Source organism: Papaver somniferum, chromosome 6 (assembly GCF_003573695.1).
Source record: "Papaver somniferum cultivar HN1 chromosome 6, ASM357369v1, whole genome shotgun sequence".
Lineage (NCBI taxonomy): Eukaryota > Viridiplantae > Streptophyta > Magnoliopsida > Ranunculales > Papaveraceae > Papaver > Papaver somniferum.
The window spans coordinates 171296482-171307439 of NC_039363.1; the positions used below are offsets into that span (position 1 = coordinate 171296482).

A 10958-nucleotide genomic window follows, 5' to 3' on the forward strand; every position below is an offset into this window, starting at 1 on the left:
ACACTATTAACCAAGGAATATCATTAGAAGAATAGTATCCCTTGTACTTCAGGACAATGCATGGTATTTGTTTCCGATATTAATTTGCTTCTTCAGTGCACTGGTATGGTGTAAGTCCTTACGGGAAAGTGGTTGATACCAGTATCATACCACCACAATCCAGTACCAACTCATCCAAAATTATTTTCCCTATTCATTACCTAATTTACTATGCAACCTGCATAAAAGAATACTCTCAGATGCCTCTCCAGTGGATCGAAAGGTTCACTTTGTCTATGATGTCAATATGTCCAGGCATCAAAAGGTTACTGAATAAAAGGTTCACTTTATATTCAGTGGATCCAGGCATCATTTGTTGCTACTGACAAGTGACAGATTTTTCATCTATACCAACAGATGGTGAGATTTGCTTACTGAATATAAATACTCTCTCTGTTGTTGATGACATGCAAAGTTTGTTTCTTCTGGTGCAGGACATATACTGTTTTGATGAAGATACTGTAGATCACTTTACGATGCTACACTTCTTAAAGCAGTTGCTGGATCTAGTTGTAAGTTCAGCCGTTCATAGTTCCTCTCTTGTCTATACTTCATGCATTGAATACCGGGTTTTGCAGGGTTTTCTTTGAATGAAAATCTTGTTTCTTTATCATGAAATTGCAACTAGTTTCTACAGTCTATATACTGTTACGATGCCCCATTCACGCCTGCTAAGCTTTGACCACCAAAAGCCAAGCATCATATTTTGAAGGAGAGTATCTTTTAGGTCTGTCTGCATCATCCTTGGAGTTGAGCTTTAGGATAAACTTGTCATCCTCTCATTACTACTTACTAGAGTTGCTATTGGTTGATAACCCAAACCCCATATAGACTGTAGCATTCACATACTTTCGTAGTATCAAGCTTGAAAGGGCATAGATTCTTCCAACAACCAAGTGATCTGTGTTACTTTGGCAGATGAGTCTCTTTCGGGAGAACAAGTGAGGGAGAAATTGAGAGCTGAGTATTCGTTCTATCTATTTGTGAAGTGGATGCTTGAATCTGAGACAAAATACTACCACACTGGAAAGTACAAAGGTAAGGATTATAGCTTTGAGTTTGGAAATGGTTTCAGAAGCTCAGGATGCCATGAAATCATATAGGAACACGCCAATGAGCCACCACCTATGTTGTAAAAGGCGCCCCGGGAGCTCGCCTAGGCGCTCTAGGCGCGCGAGGCGTCCAGGGGGCGTCTAGGAAAAAAGGCGCCCAAGGCGCAGAAGTATGCCCATTTCTGTTGGTTTCTAATTTCTGGCGCTCGCCATGGGCGCTTTAGGCGCTAGGCGCTGGGCTTGGCGCCTCGCCTAGCGCCTAATACAACATAGGTCACCACCAAAGTTTTAAGGCAGCCAACAATGGGGCTAATCAGGTGGTTGGGGAGGGCAATAAGTACCTGTGGATGAGAAAAGTTCAATCTTAAGCTGTAGCTCGAGACAATTTCATGCTTCAGTTCTATAGCCAAATGGTAAAGACTACATCTAGAATTCACTTTTTGAGGAACTCAGTTGTGAAGGTGAGTCTTGTGTAACGTGACTAAGTCTTTACTGGATGTGTAAGTGGTGCAAAGCACCATTAGACTCAGTCTTCCACAAGATTTCCATTGGTTTAATTTGCGGTTACTAAAGACTTCCCTGTTTTTTATTTGGCATAAACATAAACCGCTAAGCATCCGACCACGTACTTACCAAAAAAAAAAAAGAATAAAACATCTGACCAATTGATCAGTGATCTCCTGCTTTGTTTTTACATAATTAGTTTACATAACTAGTAACTAGACAGAGTTTTTTGATTTTTGATTTTTTCTGAAGCTTAACTAAATAGATACGAGGTTTCCTTTATACTTACTTCGAAAACTTCTGACACATTTAATTCAACAATATTTTTTTTTTCCTTGGTACTGATTTTTTATATATAATCATCTCATATGACTAAGCATCAGACCAAGTAATATCAAGCTCGCCCCAGTCTTCACTAGGAACACCTAATGCTTCCCAAACTGCAGCGGAGGCATCAACAATATTATTACGGCATGGTGGTTGATAAGCATGCTCCTCGTCACAACCCATGGTTGAGTCACATTCATCGACCACCATAGCTACCACACTCCGCCCATTGCCTTCTATGGTTATTGAAGGCAGACATCGTTCTCGATTGTTAAACCATCCAGTTGATAACGCTACAACTGGAGTATCATTAGAATGAAATTGCTCATCACATTCTGATACCCCGCCACCATCTCCACCTTCCTCAAAACTGTTTATCGTCAAGATAGCTCGTTGGTCTGTGGGTGAACACGTAAAAATTTGGTAAGATTCTCCTGGTTTACAACAGTCAGCATCCAAATTTGTATTGCTTTCACCTGGTGGAGATTCTGCACCTATGAGATTTTCACTAGGTTCACATGTTTGTGCTTGGACTCTCCCAGAAATCAAAATCGCTGTAAGGAAAACTAATACTAAAATTACATTGAATGATAAGAATGAATTCATATTCTCACTTTTCCTTCTTACACTTGAGTATTTGATGTGTATAAAAGCTCAAACGGTTATGGGGATATTTATAGATGCAGATGGCCTAGTTATAGACAATTTTTTAATATGGTTGATATGGTTTAATGCGGGTTGGTTGCTTGTTAATGCGGGTTGGTTGCACGTCATTAATTTTAGTATGAATGTTTAGACGATAGTGACCCCAGTTGAAAACCTTGAACGGATAAGATTAATGCCCAAATGGTCATTTTTTTTATGGTTAAAGTATTAAGAATGTTCCTCTATGTAATACAATTCAATTAGTGATTCAGTGGGTATATAAAGAGACGTCCACTAGCGGAGTAAGTTTTGTTCCACTAGTTTGATTCATAGTGTTTCCAATTCAAAGGTGACCTCAGTTCACTTCTCAATTTGGCAACTTGATTATAGTTGGCCAATCCGTCTGTTTTAAAAAATAGATCTCACCAAGTAAATCACGCTCTACGAACTTTTGTTCATAATGACAAAATTCAGGAGTGCGTGAAAATGTTCAAGGCCTCTATTATTTTAGGCAAATATTACAATGTACAATACATTATAGGTAAACCTTGATGAAATTCATCTTTCTTTAAAACTGGATAACACCCAGTTTATGCATATGGGGATTATCATAAATATTTTCATCTACTGGATGCGTACGTGCTTTGCCAATTGGCATATGGGAATTTTCTTTTCTTTTTTTTGGCGTTGGTCTGAGTACCAGTGTGTTAGTAAGGTAGGAGAAATTATTGGCAATGGCCCAGAAGCACCAGCTTGAGGATTAGTATAACGCAACACCCAAGTTGCCGTAAAACTGAGCCTCGTAAATCATGTGGAAGCTATGAAGCAGTAGTCATTGGCTTGGTTGAAGGTAGAACAGAAATAGATCAACCCACATCATTATAGCTCCCACCAGTATGATTTTTCTTTTCAAATCGATAAAAATTTGGTGCTCATAGATTTGATGCTTGGGCCATCCGTATGATCACCCAATAACTACTTATTGTACTACGGCGACGTCGCCTATTCAACTGTTTATTTATTTGTATTTTAAAAATGTTACTCCCTCTGTTACTTTTTAATATGTCAGTTTCTATAAATAAATATTTCAAAAAAATAGACCAGTTTTCTAATTGAGAAAGTCAAATGTTACTTTAATTTTCCATTTTTTTTAATATCTTTTGATGACAAGTGTTATGTGAACCATTTCACTTATTTCTTTGGCTGACAAGTGTCATGAGGACTATTTCACTTCACTTCTTTTATTGACAAGTGTCTAGAGGACCACTTTCAATAATTAGTTCTCTTAATTTCCTTAATTTTCTCAAGAAAAGAAACTGGTCTATTAAAAAGTAACGGAGGAAGTAGATTTCATGGGTCCAAAGTTAAAAATGTCAACCTACTGTCAATTTTCATGAGTTAGAATATTGGATATGGTTTTGTATGAACGGTAACATTTATCTACCATACTACGAGTACTACTTAAGACCGATTCACGATCTATCATGGTACTATAAACTGCTAGCATATCTTAATCTTATCCAATGAACTTGACCAGTTAAAATGTGACACATCTGCAACAAGTATCTAAATGTATCCAGATCTGGCATTTTGAATCCACAATCATTTCATGTGGTTGTGGTTCAGAGCCGTTCTTATAATTGTTTAAAGTTTTTTGATTCTGGAAAACTGAACCAAATATTACTAGTAAAGACTTCAGAAATAAAAAAAACAAGCTCTATAGAGAAAAAGATTCACAAAGCAATGGCATCTTCATCCGCAGTCATGACTTCACTCCCACAGTTCAGTGGCCTTAGGTCCAAACCATCAGCTCCTCGGGTAGACTCTCTGGTGAGCATTGTACCAATGAAGCGCAAGGGAAACGGCGCTTTGGGTGCTCGTTGCGACTACATCGGTTCACCAACAAATTTGGTAATAATTCTGTAGATATGTTAACATGCTTATATAACAAGTGAAATAAATGGACAAATTTTCATGATTTTTTTTTTGTTGGGGACAGATAATGGTCACCTCAACAACTTTGATGTTGTTTGCTGGAAGATTTGGGTTGGCTCCATCAGCAAACAGGAAAGCAACAGCAGGTTTAAAGCTTGAAGGTAGAGATTCTGGTTTACAAACTGGAGACCCAGCTGGTTTCACTCTAGCTGATACTTTGGCCTGTGGAAGTTTCGGCCACATTATTGGTGTTGGTGTTGTTTTAGGTCTTAAGGGCATTGGTGCACTATAAATAACTATCCATTCTTAGTTTGGGATCATACTTCCCAATGGTAGTACTCTTTTATAAATTCTTATTTTGTAAATTTGAATCCATATATGTCTGTTTCCTTCCGCCTATGGTTGCTTTGCAAAAGGGATTGATTGGTTTCTGCATTCTTGACCTGGCTTGGTCACAGATTTGTCAATGTCGACAAACTCGCATGATTTAGTTTGAACATGGCCAAACTTGGGTTTTATCGACACTGACTTGGTTTACTTCACAACTGAACTACAAGTTTTTGGTCTTGTAAGCGAAAATGCTTTTATTGAAGTGATAAGAACATGGACAGAGAACAATTACTCTCTTTGGTCAATAGCCTTAAGACTAGTTTTAGATAACACAATTAGGTATTAATGAAGAAGGGATAAACAGGTTAAAAGAGGTACCTTCCTCGCCTTGCTGATGTAGATTATACCCTCTATTAGACAAAAGCTCTTGAAATCTATCAGCCAAAAAAAGCAGCGAACAATGAAACTACACCAAGTTGTTGATGTTTGCTTCAAAAATGCTAGAAGTTTATAATGTTGCATTGCTTCAGTAGGTGTAAACTTCTTACCCCATTCACTATGCCAGAGTTAAGGAAGTAAAAGTTGATTTCATGTCTTCCTGATTTCCGCTTCAAGTACTTCATACCCATCTCCTCTATATGATCTGCCTCTGATTCAACATTCTTTTACTGCCAAAATTAGAACGAGCGATTTCTTCCCATCAGAAACTCTTTTAGCTAGATGGTTGTTTGTGTTTTCCTGTCAGCGATTTATATAGATGGGTGTATGCAGGCCAACATTCCCATGATAAAAATTATACTACCCCTAGATGTGGCTTCCAAACCCTTCTTGGAAACACTCAGTTGCATTGATAGATAATTCACCAATAATCCTTGCAAGAACAAAGGCCATCCCTAAAATGGTGAAATCGACTACGATCTCTAACAATGATTTCTCGACCATAAACTTTCGAAATGAGCTTTATTGCCAAGTGGCAATCACCGCAGACCCTCAAGTTCTTCACCACCCTTATTGGTGTCCCTGGACTTGTGTTAATGAGAGCAAATGCAATGGCAACCTTCTCACTGTGATAACTTAAGTTCTTTTCCTTCTCTTCCTCTTCAATATCTGCATGCACATTTGAAGTTCGAGGACTATATCCTTCTAATCTCAACTTCATCATCATCTCCTCTAACTTTTCATAAATCTCTTCTGTCTGCGGATGAGATTTATCACCCATAAAAAATTCATGAACACAGTTCCTCAACTCAACAAGGCTATGTCCTGGGGCTTTTTTCACTCCTTTCCTCAACATCGTTGTCCTTACATCGTGGACATCTGACCAACGCCCCTCTGATGCATATAAGTTAGAGATCATTACATAATCTCCACAATGTTTAGGTTCTAATGTAAAGAGCTCAGCTCGAGCCACTTCTCCTAGAGTTAAATTCTTATGAATCATGCAAGCACCCAATAATGTCCTCCAAATCACTGCATTCGGCTTCACTGGCATACTTAGAATGAAGTTATGAGCTTTTTGTACTTGTCCTGCCCTTCCCAACAAATCAACCAAGCAACCATAATGTTCAATCTTCGGAGGAATTCCATATTCCTCTCTCATTCTTCTGAAGTACTCAAAACCCTCATCAACCATCCCACAATGACTACAAGCATATAAAACTCCAACAAAAGTGATTTCACTAGGAATTAACCTTTCCCTCTCTAACTTCCCAAAAAGCTCGAGCGCGTTCTCGCCAAATCCATTAACAGCTAATCCCACAATCAAAGAAGTCCAAGAAACTACATTTCTCCTCTCCATTTCATCAAACACGGCATGTGCTTCCCAAATACTACCACACTTGGCATACAAATCAATCAAAGAATTCCCAGCATGCAAGTTAGAATGCAAACCAACTTTAAATATATATACATGAACCCTTCTACCCAGGTACAAAGCTCCAAGTTCAGCACAAGCTGTTAATAAGCTAACCATGGTAAACCCATCTGGTTCAACACCTTCTAAACTCATTTTCCTATATAGAGTCAGAGCTTCATTAGGCCTACCATTTGTAGCAAACCCATTAATAACAGAATTCCAAGTAACTAAATTTCTCTCAGACATAAACTCAAACAGCTTATGAGCACTCTCAGCAAGTCCACAAGCTGCATACATATGAAGCAATGTATTCTGAACAAACACACATGAATGAAACCCATTTCTTATAGTAATTGAATGAATCATTTCACCTTCTTTGACAGCCATTGATTTTGCAATAGCTTTAAGAAGAAAAGGATAAGTATGGGTATCCGGAAGAATGGAAGAAACATGCATTTGCTTGTAAATTTGAATAGCTGGAGTTGGGTTTTCACTCTCAGCATAACCTCTGATCATTGTATTCAAAGTAAAGATATTTGGGTCTTGGATTTGATTGAAAACTCTGTGAGAATATGACATTGGCAATGTGAGTGAAACGTAAGAGAAGATGAGATGTTTCCCAAATTCTGGGTTACTGAGAGGAACACCATTTCTGATTGAGAATCCATGTATTTGTTTCAATTTAGGTGGGGAAGATGAAAAGAATTGTAACAGAGCTATACACTTCTTCAGGATGTGAGGTTGTAGAGTTGATGAAAGATCAGTTGAGAATGTCAGGAAGTGAGAACTATAAACATAGGGTTTTGTACAGGTGATGAAGTTGCTAATCTTATTAGATTGCATCACTCTACCAGCTGTGATATTGTTATAAAATCCTTCATTCAAACTTCATCTTGATGGTGTAACTACGGGTAAACAGTATATAACTATATATCGTCTCAGGGTATCGTTATAAGTCGTCTGAATCGCTTTATCACAGCGGAAGAATTCTTACACCGTTTGTACACCAAGTCGCCGTGGATTTCATTTGTCTGTTCTTTTAATAAGAACTGGTGATGCCACACGTGCGATGCACATGCTTGAATTTTACTCTTTTAACAATATCAAATTTGATAATAATTATATTTTTTTCGTAAAATAAAATTTAATATTATTATTTGTACTTATTACGTAGGTATTTCAAAGAGCTTTCCAAATATGTTAATTTACAAAAATCCGATGTGTATTTCGAAAGATATCAGATTTTTTAAAAAAATTGATGTATTTTTATAATAATGACATTTATCTGAATATATGAATATATAAGGTTGTTTATGTAAGTATTGATTCAATGTACATTTTCACCCTTGAATACATATGTATAATGGTAGTTGATATTTAAGGTCATATTAGTAATATCAAGGTTACACCAAGCTATTTTTAGTAATAAGATGGGCTAAGAGCAAATCCAATGAGCATGGCCAAGTTTAATTGTTCGCTAGGCCAGTTGGATAGATAAACTTAATTTCGTGCAATGGGGAAACTGAATACCGAGACAAACTGAATCGATCATTGTAAATTAGTGCGACCGGCTCTGTCTGAGACTCTAAGCCGATCTGATGCTCGGTTTAAATTGATCCGAGCCTCGGTTTAAATTGAGTCGGTCACACCAACTTGATTCGACAACAATTATATTTTAACAGAAAAATAAAAAACGACTATAATTCCTCAATACTATAAATTGTAATCAAGTTCAATATTCTCTACTCACAATAACTTCATTCTTCTCCATATATTTTCAAAGAAAACTAGGTATCACCTCGGCCTACGGCCGAGGCTCAACCTTTGTGTGATAATTGGCTTTTAGAGCAGATATTGTTTAACTTGCAAAACAAAAACAAAAAAAGACAAAATAATACATTTATTTTATGCAGATATAACATTTTCATTCCCCTTAAAAAACTAATTAAATTGTTTTATTAGTGTCCTATAATTTTTGCATTACAACAAAAAAAATCAAACTTTGACCCAAAGCTGTTACAGTCACAAAATTTAACTGGATTAATAATTTTTTAAAACATGCGACTCAAAGTTTGTCTCTTCATCCAAAAACTTCCCGACGATCGTACATTGTTACTCAAATTTGCGCTGCTGACACAAAACTTGAACCTTCACTCAAAATGTGCAAGCAGAGAGAATTGCTTCCCCCCACAAGTTCGAAGGTAACCCTAAACTAGCTAACATAACGTTCACCATATCTATGGGTGTTTGGTTTTTCCTTTCAGCTACTCCATTCGACTTAGGTGAATAAGGTGCAGTGGTTTCATGAATGATGCCATTAAGCTTACAGAAATCTCCTATAGGTATCACATACTCACCGTCACGGTCTGATCTAAGAGTTTTAATTGTAACGCCTTTTTGGTTTTCTACTTCAAGTTTAGATAATTTGAAAGCGTCTAAAGCTTCATCTTTACTTCTAACAAGATAAACCTAACAATATCGTGAGTAATCATCGATAAAAGTGATGTACCATTTATTACCATCTCTAGTTGGTGTTAATTTCAAATCTCCTAAATCCGAGAGGATTAGTTCTAAAGGAGTTGTACTACGTTCAACCTTTTTGTTAAAAGGTTTTCTTGCATATTTAGATTCAACACAAATTTCACATTTATGACCACTGTCTAAATTTATTTTAGGAATGCAACCTAAAGTAGCAAGTCTTTGGATGGATTTGAAATTAATATGTCCTAGTCTATCATGCCAAACATGTGAGGAGTCACAAACATAAGCAGAAGAAGATGCATTAACATTCATGTTCGAAGAAAGTACACTAAGCGTAATCATGTTTCCAGTGACATAACCTTTTCCTACGAAGTCACCACTTTTAGCTATTACAACTTTGTTAGACTCAGCTAAAAATTTAAAACCTTTCCCTAGTAAGATGGTTTCTGAGATAAGATTCTTGCATATGTCCGGGACGTGATACACGTCATTCAATGCGAGAGTTTTTCCTGAAGTGAGCTTCAATTCAACCTTGCCTTTTCCCACCACTTTAGCGGCGGAAGAGTTTCCCATAAATAATTTCTCATCGTCTCCTACTTTGTCATAGGAGGAGAAAGCATTCTGAACTTGCAGACATGCCTGGTGGCTCCAGAGTCTAACCACCAGTCTCTCACATTGGTCACATTAGAGACAAGGTTGACTTCAGACACCATGCCCGAAAAATATCCAGAATTATCTACTATATTCGCCTTATTTTTCTGTTTTGGATCATTTTTGGTTTTGTTAGGTGCCTTACAGTCTTTTGCCATATGGCCAGGTTTACCACAGTTATAACAGTCACCTTTGAAGGTGTTTTTAGAGATACCACCCTTTGGTTTAAGATGGTTACCTTTGGAGTTACGACGTTTATTACGTTTTTTTACCATTTTTGCTGGATTCAGATTTTCCTTCATGTCCTTTATTTGATGCAGCATTATCTTCTAGGACATGAGCTTTGTTGGACATGTCTTTGCTCAGCATCAGGCTCTTGTCCTTGCAGCACAGTAGTTCCTCAACTTGGATCTTTTTCCCCAGCTCTATCATGGTGATTTCACGAGTCTTGTATCGAAGCCTCCTCTTGTACTCGTTCCATGAAGGTGGAAGTTTTTCGATCACCGCAGATACTTGTAGAGCTTCATCAATAAACATGCCTTCAGCAAGAATTTCGCTGATGATTAGCTGAAGTTCCATGAATTGTTCAGCTACATGATTTTCATCATTCATCTTATATTCAAGGAACCTATCTACCAATAACTTCTTGCTTCCAGCAGCCTCAGCAAGATATTTTTCTTTCAGGGCTTCCCATAAATCAAAAGCAGTAAAATTTTCTTTTGCATTATAAAAGTCGTACAAGGAATCATCCAGGCAGTTAAGAATATGGTTTTTGCACATGTAATTCTTCCTAGTCCACCTATCCAGTCTATCTTCATAACCACGGTCATGAAGCCTTCTTGAGGGTTTTTCCATAGCAACTTCATCTAACCTTTGGTCTTTTAAGAAAAATAGCATTTTGGACTGCCATCGTTTAAAGTCTTTTCCACTAAACTTTGGGGGTTTGTCTACAATACTTTTTCCCATGTTGTTACAGAAAAAATATAGTAATGAAATATATTACCTTTAGATTCTTGGAGACAGTAACAACAATCGTAATAAATTGAGAAGAAAACACTTAGCTCAAACCGACGCTTGATTGAAGTTCCTGGAGATGCACCGATAATGGTAGCAGGAACCAGTAGAGGCACGTATGAGAT

General features: G+C 37.3%; 3 protein-coding genes across 3 annotated transcripts; 1 reads left to right on the plus strand and 2 right to left on the minus strand.

The window, feature by feature from the left end:
* Positions 1–1734: 1734 nt before the first annotated feature.
* On the minus strand, positions 1735–2570 carry LOC113286421 (putative ripening-related protein 1). The gene has a single exon (XM_026535048.1). The coding sequence runs from the start codon at positions 2526–2528 to the stop codon at positions 1968–1970; it is 561 nt and encodes a 186-aa protein (XP_026390833.1). The 5' UTR covers positions 2529–2570; the 3' UTR covers positions 1735–1967.
* Positions 2571–2653: 83 nt separating this feature from the next.
* Positions 2654–4938, plus strand: LOC113291802 (photosystem I reaction center subunit psaK, chloroplastic-like). Its single transcript, XM_026541293.1, has 3 exons — positions 2654–2680; positions 4131–4478; positions 4567–4938. Exons 1-3 carry the CDS (start codon positions 2654–2656, stop codon positions 4792–4794), a joined length of 603 nt encoding a protein of 200 aa, XP_026397078.1. The 3' UTR covers positions 4795–4938.
* Positions 4674–7583, minus strand: LOC113290117 (pentatricopeptide repeat-containing protein At4g21065-like). Its single transcript, XM_026539654.1, has one exon. The coding sequence runs from the start codon at positions 7528–7530 to the stop codon at positions 5692–5694; it is 1839 nt and encodes a 612-aa protein (XP_026395439.1). The 5' UTR covers positions 7531–7583; the 3' UTR covers positions 4674–5691.
* Between the last annotated feature and the right edge of the window lie 3375 nt (positions 7584–10958).

Bases quoted from the DNA above. Each gene is read 5' to 3' on its own strand.
- LOC113290117 (XM_026539654.1), bottom strand. From the start codon at position 7,530: ATGCAATCTAATAAGATTAGCAACTTCATCACCTGTACAAAACCCTAT.
- LOC113286421 (XM_026535048.1), bottom strand. From the start codon at position 2,528: ATGAATTCATTCTTATCATTCAATGTAATTTTAGTATTAGTTTTCCTT.
- LOC113291802 (XM_026541293.1), top strand. From the start codon at position 2,654: ATGCGGGTTGGTTGCTTGTTAATGCGG. The intron at 2,681-4,130 runs GTTGGTTGCACG...ATCTGCAACAAG, and splicing joins TTGGTTGCTTGTTAATGCGG to TATCTAAATGTATCCAGATC. The intron at 4,479-4,566 runs GTAATAATTCTG...TGTTGGGGACAG, and splicing joins TCGGTTCACCAACAAATTTG to ATAATGGTCACCTCAACAAC.